The 21,310-nt window shown below is 42.2% G+C and overlaps 2 protein-coding genes across 3 annotated transcripts in view; both read right to left on the reverse strand.

The window, feature by feature from the left end:
• The window catches only part of VWA3A (von Willebrand factor A domain containing 3A), a gene marked incomplete at both ends in the record, with an annotated part of 58,007 nt that extends 47,575 nt beyond the window's left edge, over positions 1–10,432 (reverse strand). The window contains 2 exon segments of the mRNA XM_080831697.1: positions 3,646–3,766; positions 10,425–10,432. Coding sequence (XP_080687823.1) covers positions 3,646–3,766; positions 10,425–10,432 — 129 coding nt within the window.
• Positions 10,433–14,143: 3,711 nt separating this feature from the next.
• MOSMO (modulator of smoothened) overlaps positions 14,144–21,310 on the reverse strand; it is a 62,636-nt gene continuing 55,469 nt past the window's right edge. The window contains exon 3 of one of the 2 annotated variants that reach the window (XM_080831708.1): positions 14,144–14,201. In XM_080831708.1, coding sequence (XP_080687834.1) covers positions 14,188–14,201 — 14 coding nt within the window. In that variant the 3' untranslated portion in view covers positions 14,144–14,187. Of the gene's footprint in view, positions 14,202–20,216; positions 21,032–21,310 lie in introns of those variants that run through there. The other variant, XM_080831707.1, reaches the window with a different exon arrangement.

Below are 21,310 nucleotides of genomic sequence, written 5' to 3' on the forward strand. Positions count from 1 at the left end.
AATGGGTTCATCCTGTCTAGTCCAGAGACCAGAAACAGGAGCAGCAGGTAAAATATTTTAAATATAGAATTTCCTCGCCATCACAGGAATCTGGCCAGGAAAAGGACTGTGCCCCCCTTGCTTATACCGGGTGACACCTGTGTCACTTACACAGTACCAAGTTCCAAATCTGGGTGGTGGATTTGGCGGTGAAGCCGAAGTCATTCGTGGCAAGCATTCAACATTGGGGTTGCTTTCAGGGAGCCAGAAGGTAAAGAAAGCTGACTGGAGGCTCTGAGCCCACTTGGTCTTGATCAACTCTCCTGGAGGCTGGCATTTCTTCCTCCCCACAGGGGGTGTTTCTGAGCCCTTCTATGAAGCAGCTGCTGTCACTGGTGCTAGGTCTACACTGTGAACAAGATAGAAATGTTCTTGGGCGCCTGGGTGGCTCCGTCGGTTAAGCGACTGCCTTCAGCTCGGGTCATGATCCCGGAGTCCTGGGATCAAGTCCCGCATCGGGCTCCCAACTCCACGGGGAGTCTGCTTCTCCCTCTCACCTTCTCCTCGCTCATGCTCTCTCTCACTGTCTCTCTCTCAAATAAATAAATAAAATCTTTAAAAAAAAAAAGATAGAAATGTTCTTGCCTTCTTGGACCTTATGTTCTGGCGTGGGTAGGTAGAGAATAGAGATGAAACCAGGGTGTATAATTTCAGAAAGGAACTGTTCCAGGAAGAGCATGGAGCGGGGAAATGTGACAGAGAGAGAGTAGGTTGGAGATGGGGTGGTCACTTCCTCAGGGTGGAGGGGAGGGGGTTTGGTCAGAGAAGGCCGCTGTGAGCCGAAATCTAGAGGTGAAGAAGCCGGCCCCATGCATAGCTGGGGAATGCTCATTCCAGGTAGAGGCGTGGAGCAGGGAAGGGGTCACAGTGTTTGTAGAGCGGAAAGGTGGCCACGGAGGTTGGAGTGTGGGATGTGACACGAGAAGGGGCTGGGAAGGTGTGCGAGGCGTGGTTTGGGTTGGGCTTCCAGCACAATCCCTGTGCGATATACCTAGGATGTATATGTTGCCAGAATTGGCCGTGACTCCCTCTGGGTGTGGTAGGGCATCACGAGGGAGGCCAGCTGATGGGAAGTGCCCCTACAGCACCATCTGATGGCTGGGGAATGGGCCTGTCCACCGTTTAACCTACCAGGACCCCCATCTCTATTAGAGATGGCTGCGCCATTCCCGGGTGCCTGCTTGAACCCACGTGGGGACTCCTTGGGCTTGTATCTATCAGGGCTTTCATGGTAGTGGAGCGGTGGACAAGGAGTTGAACACTCTGCAGGTAGCTGATTGTGCTCCACTAGGCAGGGTAGAGGACACGGGAAGAAGAAAATTCCAGAGAAGAGCAGGAGAGAAGAAAGGAGCACTGTAGGTGGGGTTCTCCACTTGCTTTGTGATGCTGGGCAGGTCAGTGGGGCTCTTTTTTCATCTGTAGAATGGGCATGTGAAGCTATAGCAAAACAGAGCCTTGAGTGTAGCTGCGCTAACAGATCCCAGCACTGATCTGCATCTCCCCCTCAATGAACATGAAATGCTGCTATAGTCCAGCTAGATACTATTGTATGCCCTCGGTTCTGTGTCTAAGGCCCGCTCACTGCCCTGTTCCAAAAGGAGATAGCAAGCCCTAAAGAAGTGTGAACAACACTGAGAGCAACACTTAAACGGAATCTATTATGTGTCAAGCACTGTCCGTATATTAACTCATTTAGTTCTACAAAGTCAGTTCCGTCATTACCCCATTTTACTGACAAGGAAACTGAGGCACAGAGACTTTAAGTCATTTCTCCAAAGTCACGCAGCTGGTAAGTGGTATGGCTGGGATTCAAACCCAAGCTACATAGCTCACGTGAGCACCAAATTATGACTATCTTCACGAAGGACTGAGGGGGAACTGACTAAAAAGATAACTTTCTCATAGGATCTTATGCTAATTAATTCCTGCCCTTAAACAGCACCGCCTAAAAATTCATCGTCCCCATCTCGCACTGAGGGAAACGGTGCTTTATATCATATGAACACTAGAGGTCACTCTCTTCATCTTTCAGGTCTTAACAGACTCCCTGGTTGATAATTCCGTGCACTGTAGACTGATAATTCACCTTTCTTCCATTTTACTTGTATTTGCAATGATCCATCGTGTTTCAGTATGACGGATAGACAGGGTACATTTTGACCATAGGGCACACTGGTTACATACTAAGGTATGTGCTCTACAGAGAGAGGAGGAAGATCTCCGTGTTAGAACAATCCTTTCTCTCTTTCCCACTGCTATTCATTTCTGACATAAAGGAGGTCCCAGCTGTGGCTGGTAAGGGGATGAGTGGTCCTTGTCCACCTGGGAACTCACCCACTTGATATGAAATTACATGAAGTGAAGAATCGCATTATCAACAACCGAAGTCATTGGAACAATCCCCCAGACTCTCAAGACTATTGACATTTCCTCATTTTCTTTTAATTAATTTAAGTAATTTAATTAAAATTACTTTCCTAAAGTATTTCCCAAAATACTTTCCAAGTATTAGCGCGAATACTTGAGGAAAGTCCAACAGGACCATTTTCCTGAGTTTTTGATTGCCGGCATTAAAACTGTATTGTTTTTGGGGCGCCTGGGTGGCTCAGTGGGTTAAAGCCACGGCCTTTGGCTCAGGTCATGATCCCAGCATCCTGGGATCGAGCCCCGCATCGCTCCGCGGAGAGCCTACTTCCTCCCTTCTCTCTCTGCCTGCCTCTCTGCCTACTTGTGATCTGTCAGGTGAATAGATAAAATCTTAAAAAAAAAAAAAAACAAAAAACTGTATTGTTTTTGACCGATTGTCATCTCAAAGACATCATCTTTAAACTCTCAGGTAGATTAGGTAGGTGATTTTAGACCAGGCCTGCACCTAACTACTCCTGATGACAGTAGTTTCTATGGTGCAGTGAATTCTGTGGTCTAGACCACTCACCCACTGTCCGGTTCACGGACACATGGAAAGGAAGCCTAAAGCCACCGTTCTGGTTATTCTTCGAAGTTAATTCTCTTGCCGCAATGCTCTTGCTCTGATAGCACTCCCTGAAACTGATTTTTGGATCTAGGTTTTAGGGAATCCTAAAAGAAAGACAAATCTCAGAAAGGGGAATTTTAGAATTACATTCCCTAGTCTTCAGGCTTTGATAACACAGTCTTCATATACTCCTGAATGTTTCCTGATATGGCCAAGAAGGCAATAAGATTTCTATAAACAGCATAGAGATTCCTATCATTTCGAAAGGCAAAGGATTAGAGATGAATGCTTAACTAATAGTTTTCTATCCCGAGATCCTACGTGAAGAAAGAAACACCCAGAGTGGGGTGCCTGGGTGGCTCAGTCCCTTAAGTGTCTGACTTTGGCTCGGGTCATGATTTCAGGGTCCTGGGACAGAGCCTTGTGCCTGGATCCCTGTTCAATGGGAAGTCTGCTTCTCGCTCTGCTCTTCCCTGCTGTCCCCCCTCTCTCTCTCACACACACACACACTCTCACATAAATAAATTTTTAAAAAAGAAAGAAAAAGAAACACCCCAAGTTTAAACATTCCACATTCCCTGACTATGATTTGTAAGCACTGTGACTCAGTTAAAGCACTATGTCGTATTTACCAGTAAGTCCTGTGTCTGGTTAACATGTGTCACCAGTAGTCCATTGTCTGGATTTTGGCCACGTCCACAAAGGTCCTTCTGGTCCAGTCGGTTCTTTGGATCTTTGTCATTGTTTCTCTTCCTACAAAACACACAGTGAGTGACTGATCAGTGTCCCAGCACTAGACATTGCCTCCACATTTCTAGGGTCTCCAGAGCGATTTATTTATTTATTTGACAGAGAGAGGGACACAGTGAGAAAGGGAACACAAGCAGGGGGAGTAGGAGAGGAGGAAGCAGGCTCCCTGCTGAGCAGGAAGTTGGATGCGGGGGTGGGGGGGGCGGGGCTTGATCCCAGGACCCCGGGATTATGACCTGAGACCAAGGCAACCGCTTAAGGACTGGCCCACCCAGGCACCCCTCCAGAGCCATTTTTATCTCTGTGTGGTAGCTGGGAAGGGTTCCTGTAGAGTCCTGATAATAGGTGGACTCCAGGTTCTTAAGACATTTTATTCTATCATTCTTGTAGTGAGAAAACGGAAGTCCTCGGGCATGAGCTGATGCCACGACCATTTATCCAGTCTTGCTTCGAGGCAGCTATTTCCCCCCTCAACGACCTGCAACAAAATGTTGGCATTGTCTTCATTTGAAAAATCGGAGAGGATGCTTACCAGTGATCTTCCAGAAACGTATTATCTTGGAAGACAGGACTAGTATGTGTAGCCATTATTAAAACACCCAAAGCTTATTTCCTAGGGAGAAAAGGAACACCAGAGAAGAGAAAGATAAATGCAGCACAGAGACAACAGCTTTGGGGGCTATCTACAGTCAACTCAACTCTTCTGTCATTCATTCATTCATTCATTCATTCATTCATTCATTCAGTAATGCTTATCAATTATGCCAGGTGGTGAGGATATGATGGTGAACAAGGGAACAGAGGCTTCTCAACTTTAGCATTTTTGACATTTTGGACAGGGTCAGTCTTGGTTGGGAGGCTGTCCTGTGCATTGTGGGATCCCTGGCCTCCACCCGCTAGATGCCAGTGGCATTCCTGCCTCCCAGGTCGTGACAACCAAAAATGTCTCTAGACATGGCCTAACGTCTCCTGGGGGCCACAGTCGTCCCCAGTTGAGAATCACTGAGGTAGAGCTCACAGTCTAGAAGGGGAAGACGGATGTTGAAAAATTAAATTTAGTATCTATAGAAATTGTGGCAAGTGCTAAGAAGGACGTGAACAGGATGCTCTGCTGGAGAGTAATCAGGAAAGGGATCTGTTTTGCATAGCTGAGGTGGTCAGCTGCAGGCTTGACCTTGAGCTTTGACCTACGCGAAGGACAGAAAGGAGGTGGCTGTGTTAAGAGTATGGTGAAGGTTGGGCTGCTCGGAGATGGCAAGGAGTGATCATAAGGATTTTAAGAAGGGGGAGAGGAGGGAAAAGTACTGAAAGGAGGTTGAATTCTTTTCTTTGTGAATGACATCTGCCCTCAACAGGGACCTTCTTCTTGCCTCTCTGCTGGCTCCTTCCTGGTCTCCCTTCCAGGCTCATTCTCCTCTACCCGAGCACTTTAAGTTGGTACTCCTCAAGGCTAATTTATGCCATCTCTACCCTTCTCTCTCTATCTTCTCTTCCTAGGCAGTCTTATCCTTCCCTTGTCCCTGGCCTCAGCTGTCATGTACACACATTGATGACTCCCAGTGGCATATCAAAAATCCAGACCTCCCACTCTGATCGCAGACCGTGTTCATCAACACTGGATATTTCCATCCAGAGTACCTCAAACTCAGTATGTCCAAGACTTGAATTCATATTCTCTACAAATCTATCCTCTTTTCAGGGTTTTCTAGCTTAGAGAAAACAGGCAGTTTCCATCTACTTGTATGAGTCAGAAACCTAGGAATTATTCCCGATAGGTTATTCCCATATCTAATCCATCACCTAATCTTGTTAATTTTCTCACTCTCCAACCTGTCCACATATCTGTCTCCAGTGACATTCTCTGTCCAGGCCACTGTCATCTCTGCCATAGACAATTGCAGCAGACCCTAACTCCCTGGATTCCCCAAATTCCCTCAGACCCTTCAGATCCAGTCTGTTCTCACTGAAGCCAGAGTGATCTTTCAAAAATACAAACCCAACGTCACACCTCCTCTTCTCCCTCCTGCTTCAAACTATTCAAAGGCTTCCTTTCATTTCTAGGATGAAGACTAAAATTCCTATGATGGCATTTGAGGTCTTGCACGATTTGGGTGCTGCCGACCCACTTCTTCAGCTTTCCCTCTTTTCCCCTGCTCCCCCATTCTGTGTTCCATGAGCCCTCCCTTCAATTCCTGGAATGGTAAACATTTCCTTTAACCACAGGGCCTTTTCACATGCTGTCTTTGCTCTGGAACATCCCCTCCCCCTCTCCCAACTTATTCTTGATAATTCAGCCTAAATGTCACTTTCGCTGGGGGCTCTTCTTCACCCTCTCACCGTATTTCAGGTTCCTTTAGTGTTATGTAAACTCTCAGAGAACTTGAGGATACTTCAGGATACTTTTAACTCAGAATGATACATTCTTTAGTGTGATTTTTAAAAATTGTTGTCTCTCTCCCATTAGACCATAAGTTACAAGAGAGAAGGAACTGGCAGGCGATACACACTTGGGGGATGGGAGGTTGAGAAACTGTCTTGGTTCTTGAATATCTAAATGCTGACCCCAGGCACTTGTAAGAACTGCCTTTACTTTCGGCTCTTGGGTGCCATGAAAAACCCTGTTCCTTATAACTCCCCATCTTTCTGCTTAAGCTAGCTCATTTAGGTTTCTGTTACTTGCAACCACAAAAATATTGGCTAAGACACAGCAAGTGAGAAACTTAGGAGTTGCAGCTTAAAAAATAAGTGTGTGCGTTCTTATGAAATCATTAAATAAAATAGCCTAATGATGGTACAGCAACTAGCTTTTCTCTCTGGGGTCTTTAATCTTTTACTCAGAGGATGCTTTGTTTTTTGGGCAGCACTAAGATAATGTAGCAATGTTGTTAATGTTAAAAAAAATGTTTAAAAAACAACTGGCTTTCCTTCAGGAAACTTGGCTGAGAGACCAGTGGCAGAGACTGTTGAAATAGAAATGCCTCGTGAGCACTGGACGCCCCACAGTGTCCCAGTTCTCTTTTTTCGGTGAGTGATTAACAATCTAATGAATTCAGACGCCTGCACGACTGGATTCTAGGGTGACTGGTGTGGCTGATGGAGGAGGAGGGTGCGTGCGGTCAGCATAAAACTCACGACACAGCATGGTATTCTAGAAAGCAACAGACCTTGGGTTTCTTCTTCTGCAGAATGGAATGGGGTTCCTGGTAACTGCCCTGCCTGCTTCAACACAGTGGTCAAGAGACCGAAAGCGCACACTGAGAACGTCAAAGAGCTTTGTAAATACAGAGTACTATAGAAATGCAGAATAGTGTTAGAACAACGTGCTGCTTCCTCAAGGGCTTCAGCATAGGACATGTAAACCATCACTTATCCCGTGGACATTTTTAGGGTGTTTGCTGGGTCCCAGAAAGAGCTGGTACTGGGGAGGCAGAGAGAAACTGGACACAGCCCTTACCCTCTGGTCTTTACTCAAATGAAACCTCACTAGAGAGGGCTTCATTGATTATCCCATCTCAAACAGTATCCACCCTACTGTTTTCTCCAGAACTTGTTTTGTTTTAACATCTGAAGTCCTACGTTGTTTACTTATTACCTTTCTCTCCCACCTGTCAACCCACTAAGAGTAAAAGATCCATGACAGCAGGGACTTAGTTATGATCCCTGCTAGAAGCCTTTTGTATACTCAGTGCCCAGAACATAGTAACTGCTCAAAAAAGTTTGTTGAATAAGTGCACTCAGGGCAGGTCTAGGGTTTAGACAAAGGTGGGCCACGCTGCCCTGGGGGATGGGGCTTGGGTGGGAAAGAGAACATGTAGGCTGGCCCCTAAGAGATGGCATCACGGGCAAAGGGAGAGAGGTAGTAGCTCTGGTTAGTGGACTAGAGAAAACCTCCAGCTAACTTCCTGGTTTGTTACTATCTGGATTCTCCTAAACATCTGGGACAAAGCCCCCCCACCCCCCCAGGGTTTGTATTTTGAATGGTCAGACAATCTAAGTCTTGCCCCATTCGGTCCATTTTACGTTCTGATGCCAGGATGATTTTTCCGAGAAGCAGAGTTGTCCACCTGTTTAGAACCTACTGGGGCTCCTCACTGCCAGCAATCATCAAGCTGAACCTTCCTTGCAATGTTTACTGTTCTTTTCAGGACCTGTTCCTTGCTGACTCCTCCCCATTACCGCCTACCCTTCTATGGGCCCTGGCAACCTCTACTTCCATGCACCTTACCATGTCATACCCTTCTTTGTTGAAGTTGGACCCACCTCTACAAACACCCTTAGCCCTACAAAAACCCAGCAAGTCCTTCCTGAGCCCCATTTTTCTGCCCTCCAACCCCCAGGAAGGAAATAATTTCCTCCTATTGCTGCCCTGGGGTGCCTCATACCAAGATGTCGTGGTCCTTCTCCCCAGCAGTCCCACTACTTCCTTGTCTGTGTTTGCACCCCCAACACACAGCCCAGCTCCTGGCATGTAGGGAGCAGAGGCCCATGGGCCCAGGCTCCCTAAACCTCTTTCCAGGGCTCAGCGTCTGGGTGTGCCCCACCCCGTCTTACCCTCCTGCCACCCCTGTGAAACTCACCCTCACCTGCATTTCTCCATTTATTTCTCCATCTTTGGGAGAGGGGCCCCTGGTCATCCCAGGACCCTGCTTTTCCTGGTTCCCACCTCCTCTATGCTCCTCCAAGCAACTCAGCGGTGGAGCTCACCCTGCCAGGAAGTGTTAGCTGGTCTCCAAGGTAACAGACTGCACCACTGCAGCCTGAGGCAGGGACAGGGGAAAACTCCCTCACCCCAGGGAAGACATTGCCACTTCCTTGTTAACAGCCTTTCCCCAGGCACTTTGCTTTTCTCCACCCCTACAGAAGCTTGGAAGCAGGATTTGGACTTCTATTTCTAGACTCTCTGGGTCAGCAGAAAATGATGGTTTAGACCAGTAGAGTCCTGCTAAGGGCTGCCTTCCCATGGTGGGAACTGAAGACAGGTAGCAGAGAACCTGTGCCGTGCCATTTGGGAAAACTGGTAACTGTCTCCTTTTTCTCAGATTCCCTGGGGCCCTCTCAAACACACACCCTGAGAGAGGTTTGGCATTCCCTCACCTCCACCAGGTCCAGGCCCACCCAAACCTGGCTAATACAGCAGCGGCCTCAGTGACCTCTTAGCCTCAGAAGAGATCATCAAGTGGTGTGGTTCCCAAACCCAGGTGCCCATCAGAATCATCTGGGTTGTTTGCTAGGGAAACATCCATAACATTCCCATTTGGGAGACAGATACAGAACTGTGGTGGAGTGTGGGAACATGAATCTTTAACAATGGTCCCAGGTGATTATGATGTAACCAGCCCCTTGCCCATAGCTGGGGAACCGTCTTCAATGCCTTCTTTTATGGAAGTCAAGAGATGAAGTGATGTACCCCCATGTCAACCAGCTTGCGAGAGGCTAAGGGATCTCCGCTTAGTTTATCTAGGTGATTTCTCAAATGACTGTCTTCCCTGTCCAAAACTATAATTTGATCATCTATAACATGTGCTCCTTGCAGTACTCATCACATGGTGGAGAACCTCTTCCAATGTTGACACTAGCAGCGGCTCCTGAAGGCTAGATCAGACGTAACAAAACCCCTCCCAAAAGAAACTGCTTACCTACCACCCGTCACTGTGGGCAGTAGTCATGGGTTGAGGGTAGTGTGGCGTGTGGGAGGGCATTTTGTCAAAACCAACAAGGCAGGAGAGGAGGCAGATCAGAGAGAGGTAAGGAAGTCAGGAAAGGGGAGAGTTACAAGAGGCTGAGAGCAACCAACCAATAGCTACTCTGTGAACAAGGGGTAAGGATCCTTGTGCCCACCCTACTGGAAATCCTCTGTGGAAGTGGCTGACTAGCTTTGAGACACCATTTTGGAAGACATGAGGGCCCAAGACGGGTAGTTTTGTACTTGTACAGTTTCCTTGGCTCCTGGATACATAGGTCTCAACATTTTACAAGAAGTAAAACCCAACATTGAAAAGTCATTGTGATTGCTTTTTTCTACTTGAGCTTACATGATACACGTATTCTGGATGTAGTTGTGTCGGAGGGATAAAGTAGAGTGAGATTTCAGCCTGTATGACCAAGCAAGAGGAAAGCTGTGTGTGGGTACCTTCTTTCTGAGCTCTCCTTAGATAGTTTGTAGTTCATTTGGGCCCTATGTAAGGAATTAGAGCACAATAGGAATTTGGGTTTCTTACCTTAGTTTCTTGGAAACTGATGAGGGTGAATCCACCTCTGGTCTTCATTTAGGAGCTGTAGCCTGGTCCCATTGCCCAAGATATACTGAGTGTTGATTTCCTAATTCTCCCATTAATTCTATTTTTGCTTTACACACTTTGAAGTTCCAAATTATGGAATACACACTTAGATTTGTTGTATCTTTCTCCTTAAACGACCATTTGCTATGGTCTGAATGTTTGTGTGTCCCCACCCCCTACCCCTCACCCCCTGAAAATTTGTATGTTGGAAACTTAGCCACTAGAGTGATGGTATTAGAAGGTGGGGCCTACAGGAGGCACTTAGGTCATGAGGGAGAGCCCTCAAGAATGGGAATAGTGCTCTCATAAAAGAGGGCAGAGCCCCTAGCTCCTTCTGCCCTCTGAGAATACAAGAAGTCTGCAGCTCAGAAGAGGACCCTTACCGGACCATGCTGGCACCCTGATCTTGGATTTCCAGCCTCCAGAACTGTGAGAAATAAATTTTTTTAAAGCGATGTTGCAATGAACACTGTTTTACATCTTTGTGCACTGTGAGATTTTTATTTCTGTAAGATAAAGACACAAAAAGTAAAATGTATGAATCTAGGGGCTTTATTTTCAAAAGTATAGACCCTAAAAACAAAGTTTCAAAATTATAGACCCTAAAAACAAAGTTTTTTCTTCAGTTCACATCAAGTTCCCAAGTACCTTGTTGATTTTTCTCAAATCTGGGGAGAAAACGAATTCCAAAGCTCTTTTAACTTGTTGATAGATACTGTAGTGTCGTGCCATATTTAGTTTATAATCCTCCTTTGCTGAAATAAGCAGATAGGGATGACTTTGATGATTTTTGTCTCCAGCATTTAAAACTCCAATGGTTTTGGTTTCTTTTTTTTTTTTTTTTTTTCTTTTTCTTTTTTTTTTTTTTTTTAACTGAGATACGACACATAACATTAGATTAGTTTCATGTGTATACTGTAATTCAATAGACGTATATATTGCAAAAATGATACCACAGTAAGTCTAGTTAACACCTAATTAGCATTGTGTTTCAGAAGCCACCTTATACTGCGGTATTTTGTGATAGCAGCTCAAGCAGACTAAGACAGTATTGTTGTGCAACATTTTTTTTTTTTTTTTTTTTTTTTTTTAGATATTCACTTGTATTTTGCTTTCTTTATTTTTCCCATTTCAAGCCAGTAGCAGGTGCTTTTTGTTGGGTTGAGAAGTAGCCTGAAGTCTACATTTCTTTCTTTTTCATAAAATCCCACGCTGAGAGATTAAAGTGACGTGCTAAAGCACGGGAGGTGAAGGATGTGTTTAATGTCAAGAGAAGCGTGAGTGTATCAAGATTCTTTCAGGTTAAAGAGACAAACTGAACTCAAACTGGCTTAAGGAAAAGAGGGAATTTATCTGCTCAAACCACAGAAAAATCAAAGGATTTTCTGGTTTCGTACATGGCTTGATCCAAAGGCTAATACGATGTTAATAGAAATCTGTCTCCATTTTTCAGCTCCTTTCTTCTGTGATGGCTTTATTCTTAAGGAGGCTCTTCATGAGTGCTTGGCAAACTTGGACACCAGCAGCACTCAGCGCTCCCGCCCTCCAACTTAGCAACCCTAAAAGAAGAGCACCTCTTTCCCAAGGAGCTCCAGGAAAGGCCCAGGCTTGGCTTGGTCATGTGACCCACTCATTTCTGAAACAGTCACTGTGGCTGATTGGCCAGACCTGGCTTCTGTGTCCAGTCTTGCAGCCGGAGGATACAATCAGCCCCTTGAAAAAAGATGGATTGTTTTGGTGTGAACCAAAGAAGGGGACATGGGTACTAGGCAAATATGCATCTGAGGAAAGCCAAAAGGGAAGAAGAAAGAGATAGAGGTCAAGAAATCAGGTATCTGGAAATCAGAAGGGGTAGGGGCTGGCTCAGTGTTTGGTAGCAGCACTTTGAGATGGTAAGACCTAAGAGGAAATGTGTCCTTAGTCCAGGGAGAAAGTCTTCCCAGCCCACCAAACTTCACCATGCCCTGAAGGTGGGATGGACACAGAACTACTGCACCATTCAGCCTCGAATATTAGAACTCTCAGCAGTAGTAAGTGTGGACAGATGACAAATGACTGGAGGGGGCTTTCTAATATTTGAACCATGGTCCTCTGCACAATCCTAGGGTAACCCAATAACCAGTAGATTTCCTATTAACAGGGTAGAAGGGATCTAGTTAATTGGTTTTTTAAGTGCTACAGAGGGGACAAGATCTAGCCTGTTTGGGGAAATTTCCCTGGGTGCTCAATTCCCAAAAGTGTCCCAGTAAAATCAAAGGGTGACATCATCTAGTTCACCAATCAGTGAAGTTACCAATTAGCAGGATTGCAGAAAGCTTGACAGTGAGAGGGAAATGATGGAAGACTGAACACAAACAGCTTAATAACTTACATACTTTTCTCCCCAACAAATTATATAGTATTTATAGGTTGTTTCTAAGCAGGACTACCTTTTATGGTTGCTTGCATTCCACATGCAGAAGAAGCAAACCATAGATTCAGCTGCTCATGTCTGAGCCAAGAAATCATGCAACTGGGACAAGCTATTTTTATTTCCTTCACACTAGCCAGGACAGAAGTGATTCTCGATTTTGAAGTCAGAGAACCTAGGTTTGAAACCCAGATTCAACATTATTAGTTACTGAGCCTTGGGTAAATTATTCCCCTTTTGATGCATGGTTTTCTGGTCTATAAAATACCACTTCCACTTCACCTCAGGAGGAAGGTTAAGATGACATATGGAAAAACACATAACCTAAATTTAATATTAGTTTCCTTCTCCAAACTCGTATTGAGTGCCACTATTTCTTAACCCCAATATTTAAAAATATATGTACTGACTTTCATGGGGTAGTTGATATATTCAGTTAGAATGTCATGTTATCATGGTATGTGGAAAGTTCCTGTTATCTAAGGCCCAAGTTCAAGCAGCATTATTTGTAATAGCAAAGAACATGGAGACTACCTAAATGAACATCGACAAGGGAGGAGGACAGACGCATACACACACACATACTATACAGCCACTAAAAATGCAGATTTATATTTAGTGACACAGAAAGATACCCATCATAAGTAAAAAAGAAAGTGGTGGGAGGCATGTATAATATGATCTTGCTTTTGTTAAAACTGAACAGGACATAGCCATCACACACACACACACACACCATGCATCTATATATATATATAGGACAGAGAGAGTATATGCATCTATATATATAGTAAATACAGCAAAATACCTGCAAGAAACCTAATAAACTGTTAATAGTGGTAATTTCTGAAAGGTAGATGCGGGGGAGACTTTTAATTTCCTATACTCATTATTTTTTAACTTTACACACATGTTACTGTAAAAAAAACAAAACAAAACAAAACAAAAAATCCCCTTGCCCCAGTTTAGGGTTATGGTAACTTCCTTCTCCACAACAGCACTTGGGACAAGAAAAAGTTACTGATGGCCCCAAAACAGCAAAAATGAGGTAAAGTGGGGGCGACACCGCAGTAGGAGTCCACTACTCACTAACGACATCAGTAAGATATGAGGTACTTAAAAGCTTTCTTAGATATGTGGATTATCTTTCCTCTAGAGCAATTTAATATGCATAATGGAAAGGATTTTCTGTGATTGGTTCTTCAACTGCATTTGCATTTTGCCACAGAGAACAAAGCAATATAAAAGAATGAGTTGTTTTTTAAATTTATTTAAGAAAATATGTCAATTGTCTAAGACAACCAAATTAAATATTTAAACAAGAAAAGAGTGCCAGAGTGAGGACCCAGCATTTATTTTACCAACTGGCTCTGACAGATAATAGGGATTGATTTAATAAGTGACCAAATACAATGGCAGGATTTACTAAAGGGCCATAACATGGCCGGTTGGGGATAACTGCATCTAAAATGAGATCAAATCCTTGAGTCCATTCCTTTTAGCAGAAATAATTAAAACCACCTTGGCAGAACCGAGTCTTTGCAAAACATACCAAATACATGGCTTCAAGAGAGCTGAGAACCCGAAAGCTTGAAGAAGCCTCCAGAGAGTTCTCTCAGGATCAACAGGGTGCTTGCATCATCCTGGTCCTCTTTGGGTTGGTATCGACAGTGGAGCACTATGAACTCGGTAGGAAAGGGTCTTCAGTCCACAAAGGGTCTTGAGTAGTAAAGGTCCTAGGTCTTGAATCCTAAGGAGGTCAATGACACTGGCATATTATACAGTCAAATACCTACCAATAAAATAGCCACATTGTCTTGTAAGGGCTGATCTAGGAAAGCCTCTGCTTTCAGAAAGATTTTCACTGAAACAGTCCTGGCAGATACATGGCTAGGTCTCTCAAATACAGTTTCACAGTTTTCCTTTATAACCTAGGCCAAATTTAATTATGATAATTCAATTCACATGTAAAGCAATGTGCCAGGTCTCTAAGGGAAATGAGAAAGCCACATTCCTCACATTCAAGAGTTTATAATCTAGTGATAGGGAGATGTTTATTAGTAAGAACAGCAGCAACTAACGTTGAATGCTTACTATGAGCCAGGCACTTTCCATGCTTTCTCATTTAAACCAACAATAACCCTAAGACATAGGTACTGTTAACCCTATTCTACAGGTAAAAAAACCAAGGCTCACAGAGGCTAAGTGATTTATCAAGGGTCACACAGCTAGTATTTTGGAACAGAGATTTGAATCCAGGCAGTCTACTCACCTCAAATAAGTTCTATTAGAGGTATAAGCCAAAGAGAAAGCACAAAAAAATTAGCTATGTTTCAAATATGAGCAGGATTAGGGAGAACTGTGAGGAAGAGGTAGTGCAGTCACAGCCAAGACGAAGAGCAGGTGTAGTGAAAGACTGGAGACTAGCTAGTTTGGCTGTGTAAGGTGAAGAGATACAATGGTGGGTAAAAAGACGGAAGAGACGCACTGAAGCCAGATCAGGAAGCCATGCTAAAGAAGTTTGCACTTCATTCTGTAGAGTGGGAATGACAGGAACTCTAAGAAATGATATGCTTTCTTTTGGGTTAAGGTAATTTTGGTAGAAATTAGTGGGGTGGGATAGATGGAGAATAGTGGAAGGAAGACTGGTTCAGACATTATAGAACACGAACAGCTGGCTGTCCTAGGTCAACTGTCCAAGGACTTTTTGTCACAGACATTTCTTCCTGTGTGGGGTGCCTGCTCTGCTATTGTGTGACTTCGGGGAAGACAGTCTGCTCTCCTGAGGCCTTGATTTCTTCATCTGGAAAATGGAAACACTGGATGCGCTCTTTTGTATTTCATCCAGCTCTAAAATTTTCTGAGTCTCATGAAAAATCTCTCTTGAAATTTAATCTTGGGTTGCCCGTCTGCACGTGGAACTGAGGCTGAATTGTAGAAAACTTGAATATGCTTGAAAATATCATCCCATTGTCTTCTCCTCCTGGGAAAAGAACCAAATCTCTAAAAAAATAATACAGCATTATGCTTTCTATCTTTGATACCATTTATAAATACCTACTTTTATTTTGTTGCTGGGTAACTGTGACCCAGAAGAGTTGACTTTGCATGAGAGGAACCCAGTCTTCCAGTCTTGGTGTTTTTCCTATAATCTCCTCATACAATAGTTAGAACAGAGTTAGTGGAAGACTAAGTCAAATGAGGTGTCTATGGACTCACATTATTGTGGTTTTCTTGGCCCCAATGTGGGGCTTGAACTCATGACCTCGAGATCAAGAATTGTATGCTCCACCAACTGAGCCAGCCAGGCACCCTCACATTATTGTTTTTAAAGCTAGTCTGTAGGTATTTACTGTAGTAAGTAAGGTACAGTAATACCTTACCTATAGTAAGGTATTACCAAAGAGAAGGAAAAGTGTTTTCTCCCACTCTCTTACAAGTTGTGTAAGTCTACCATTAAAATTTCCAACTGACCTCCTTAGTAATGTTTATAGAATTCTTCAAATACCTCTCATCTGTGTTATACACCAGGTTAGATTTGGATAGCGTGAAGATAGGGTGATCAGCTCATCCCTTTTGCCTGGAATTTTCCCAGTTAGAACACCAAAAGTCTCATTTCCCAGGAAACCCCTCAGTCTCAGGCAAATGGGGATGACTGGTCACTCTAAAAAGATAAGATGCCTTTATGAACCAGAACTCAAGAACATCCAAATCCTACTTTGTCTTTATCTTCCAACTCCCCGAGGGGTTCCTGTAAGGGCCGTTATAAAGAAGAAACAGCAGCAAAGGGTAAATGCAGTGCTTTATTAGTTATTATTCGGCTGGGCTAACCCTGAGACCGCTCGAGAAAGCTACAGTAAAGCTGAGACGGAGCACACGTATGAGTCTAAAGACTTGAGCCCTCTGTCTTCTCCTTCAATCCATATTTTAAAATTTTGGAAGCCAAATCCTTTGGCCTGAAGTAGAAACAGGAGACTGAAGCAAAGACGAATGGTCCTAGGTCTATGTGCGAGGGAGAAAGGCAAGACGGCTGGCTTTGAGGGCCTTGGCTCACTGGGTCTCAGTTCATAAAAACATGATGTAGAAGAGAGAGCCACATATGTATGGGCTCTTATTGCTGACTGACTCTTCTTACTGGTAAACATGCCCTAATCCATATTCTGGAATATTACCGGCATCTCTTCCCAAGGAGGGAGCTGGGAGCGGGAGTGGAAGAAGAGGGAGATCTTCTCCCTGCCCAACGCTAACGAAACAAAACCAAGGGGCAGAGCAGTATCACTGTGTGAATATGTAAAACCTCTGTAAGAAATCAACTTCTGAAATGAATTTTTATTTTTATTTTTTTTATTTTTTTATTTTTTTAAAGATTTTATTTATTTATTTGTCAGAGAGAGAGAGAGCGAGCACAGGCAGACAGAGTGACAGAGGGAGAAGCAGGCTCCCTGCGGAGCAAGGAGCCCGATGCGGGACTCGATCCCAGGACGCCGGGACCATGACCTGAGCCGAAGGCAGCTGCTTAACCAACTGAGCCACCCAGGCGTCCCTGAAATGAATTTTTAAAATCAAAGCTTATTTCAAAGCAATAGGAGCCTTTTTAGTTTCTTTAGTAGACAATTTATTTTGATAAACTTGCTCAATAACAAAAATACAAGTGAAGAAAATTATGTTCATTTTATACAGTTTGTATTAACAATTTGTTTTGAAACTATTAAGTGAAAAATGTTATAACCAATTAGAAAACAATTCTTAATAAAATTTGGGGTAATATACAGACCTTGATCACAAACTCTAAAATCTCTTGAGGTGATACAACTAGTAAGTCCTGTGTAGGGAATCCAACCTACACAGGCCATGTTTTTCCTTCATATATTTTTATCCTTCAAAAATTAGTTCTGAAAGACAGCTTACTGTTTTGAACTGTGAATGTAAATTTAATTTTTAAAAGAAGATCAAAGTGGGTTGATAAAACAGTTACTACAATCGGAGTAACTTGTGGCTAGTAGTCTTTTAATAAAGACAAAATAAATGCAACATGTTCTTCCCATGAAGCCCACGATGCGAAATAATAGCTAAAAGTATATCTAAAATTAGTTTCCAATACTTTTTCAGGGCCTTTTCTCTAAATCAATAGACTGTATGTCACCAGGACTATTATTTTACTTAAGATATTAAACAGTGAATTCACAGAACATCAAGCAGGGATATCAAAGCTTTAGGTAAAAGGGTAAAAATCAATGAAGTGTTTTGGTCATTTAGAACATTAAAAAAAAAAAAAGAGCCATCCTTCAAAAACAAAACAAATGGAAGAGAAAATAGGATAAGAAGACGAGTCAGAAAAATTACATACACACATTAACAACATAGAACATGGATTACCTTTGGAAAGAATCATACTGAAATGTTTGCTTTTAATGAATTGAAGATTTTTCATGTTTACAGATGTTTAGGCATGTTCAATAGGAGCTTCCAAAAATTCCAAACTAATTTAAGTCTTGTGCAAATAAAACCTATAAATAGTTTTCAGCAGATTTTACAGTGATGTTCTTAGGTATGAGAAGAATGCACACACTCTAAAAACAATGTAACAGACAAAAGTTTGACAAATGATTGCACCATAAAACAGTGTTTTATATACAGTTTACAAGATATGATTTCCTGCTATAAATTAATACTGTACTATATAGTACTTATTATAGTGACCTTTTTAAAAGCAACTGCTGACAGTTGTCTATCTTTCCACTTACAGGATTTATAGAATTTTATATGAATGAATCCATTTCATTGTTTGGTCTGGAAGAGTACAAAGATTTGACTTCACATACTACTTGATGGGATGGTCTCAATCCTGGGTAGCGTGCTGACTGGTTAGAGGGAGTGTTCCTCTATCAGCCTTTATGCACTGGACCTCCAAGACATGATTAAATTAAAGACAACTTGATGGTTTGGGTAATAGATACAAATAAAACCTTAAATTTTGTCATCTTATATGCAATACCACTGTAAGTGAAAGAAGTAAACAGTGGGGAAATTCTTAGCAGCTGAGAAACTTTCTCTCCCCATGCTCATGATCCAGTTAAAAATATTTTGAGAAACTATTTACAATAAAATTCATCTTTTGGAAGAGAAAAGCTCTTGGTCATATCATAAATTAAGCTGAACCATACTTTGCTAACACTTTATCTCAGTGGTATAATGGTGACAACCAAAACCTTCCTTCAAAGTGATCCATTCGACGGAGAACCAATCAAATCACAATGGGAACTGCAATCCCAAATGTCCATGGAACACATCCAGTGGTATTCTCAGAATTAACTACACATCATAATACTTGGGGAAAAATAGTCTCCTTCAGTCATTTCCCAAAGGTTTCTTTGACCCTGGGAAGGAAAAGTGTGACCTTCCCCCAGAACACTCAAGGAATGCACCACAGTGGTGGTTCACCTCTTACCCTGACTCCTGAGTGAGCTCAAACACTGGGGTTTTCTTTCACAATAAAATACTGTTGAATTAACAGTAAAATATATGAACGTCAAACAAGCCAGTGTGAAACACATCAGGCTCCTCCATTTTATACTCTGAATATCTGAGGAGGCAGCCCCATTTATGAAGTAACCCTTTTATAATTTATAATTGAGCTTTCAAAAAAACAGTGCATTCATTTCTGTTTGTGTGAAGCATGGACTACACGGGACTCTAACTCTACTAATAGGGACATTTGGGTTGCCGTTTCACTAGAAAGGAGAAAAACTTAGCTCCATTGCCAAGAAAGAGCCTCCTGCCCCACATTTCAAACAGGAGATTATCTATAGTGTTCATCTGGAAAAAGAACTAAGCACTGATATGAAAGCATGGAAATGTGGAGAAGAGAAATACTGTATTTTAAAACTATTTGTGGATTCGGGGGTTAGCTGCAATGCTGCTTCTAGGAAAAAACGTAAAGCTGTGGGTTTAGTACAGCCCTTTAAAGTAAATGCAAAAATGTTAGCTTTTAGCAAACAAAGGCATATAGCATATAAAGAAAATATTGTATTGCTCAGGTTTTTGGTAAAGGAGATATATTAATAATGCTTACATGAAAAGAACATACATTTAGTTTTTATAGCAGAGTGCAGTTAGTGTTGTAGACAGCCGAAGTATTATAAATTGATCTTACTAGTGAACTTTGTATTTATGTAAAGTTGTGTGCTTGAACATAGAAAATGCATTACTGATGTAACAGACTGAGCCGGTAGAAAAAGAGAACCCCTGTACAACAGACGACAGTTGCCAATAATTTAAATAGTGTCAGATTCCCCAAATTATAAGGTTTTACATGATCTTACCTTCTACTATCATATACAAATAAATTAATCCTACAAAGAATTTTAGCTTAACTTAAAATTGGACCTAGAAAGGTATGGGATTATTTGTACCTATTACAAAACCTGTTAAAATCAAGGGCTGCTACAAAGAATGAGGTAAACTGAAGACTCTCTCCACTATGCAGCCTTCAGATAAATGGCTTTTTTTTTCTATTGAGTTCTAGGTTTGCACACCACAGTGTTTTGCTAGCAAAGCATTCAGAGTTCTCTTCCAGGAACTGTTTGCATGTGTGTGTATATAAATTTACACACACATACACACACACACACACATATATACACACTGTATACTGCATCAGCAAAATATATATATTATATATATATTTATATAAATATAAGGAATATTTCCCCCACCCACCCACCCCCAACATGTCTCTTAGTGTTTGATTTTTTTGTTTTGTTTTGTACACAGAGAATAGGGAATTTCAGGATTTTTACATACATTTTAGCAAACAAGTTTTGATCTATTGGCTTCTTGGTGTAGTAATGCAACAGCAAATCATTCTGGTGCCAAAGGCTCATACCATTACAAGGAAGCTGTGAACACTAATTTCTTAGGAGGTGAGGCCAGCCCCACATGAACTTCTCTTGTAACCCTCTGGTCCACCATGATTCATAAATACTTAGACTTTTTTTTCATCAATCATTAGACGTTAAAAACGGAACAACAGAGTCACAAAGGGCCACATGCTTTTTAGTATAAAGCATTCTCCTTCACTAGGTTGCTATCACAGTGCAGACCTGACTGCCTGAATATGCTCAGGAGATTTAGTCAATATTGTCTGTATTTGGTTATGGAAAAGGCTCTCCTTATTGTTTTTTTTGTTTTTTGTTTGTTTGTTTTGTTTTTAAATCCAAAGTGCATAGTGAGAACAAATCAAAGCATTTTTTTTTCCTTTTCAGCATCAGTTTCATCTAAGCATCTTCCTATGAGAGGACTACTCAGATGCCTTGCCTTTGTCCTCCCCCCTCCAAAAATAAAAAAATAAAATAAAATAAAAAATAATAGAAGAGTTGAGCAGTTTAGACATTCATCAGCCTGGTAAACAAACTTTGCCAGCAAATAGAAGTCCTACTATTGTAAAGAAAATTGATAAGACAAAAAGTACATATGATGACCCAACTACTGTGTTGTTGGGTAATTTATAAGGTTGACCTCCGACTTCATTGATGTAAAATCCTATCGGAAATATTAGGGCAGCCATACAGAAAAGGATCACTGTAAAACAAACCAAAACACAACATTAGTAACATGGTTTGGTGATTAAGAAAACAATGAAAATCTGGCACAAAGGAAGTTTATAAGAAGGGTTGTGGATTGATAACATGGCCAAACCTGTTAAAACACTGACCACTTGTCAAAAGACTTGACTCTTCTACAGATCACGTAATATCCCCAAAGCCTAACAATTATATATAGGAAAAGCTGTGCTAGCCTTTAATATGTGTTAGGATGATTTTGAGTATCAGCATTAAGAAAGGGCTCCAAACCTACTAT

The sequence above is a fragment of the Martes martes genome (assembly GCF_963455335.1).
Source record: "Martes martes genome assembly, contig: SUPER_18_unloc_1, whole genome shotgun sequence".
In the NCBI taxonomy this organism is placed as follows: domain Eukaryota; kingdom Metazoa; phylum Chordata; class Mammalia; order Carnivora; family Mustelidae; genus Martes; species Martes martes.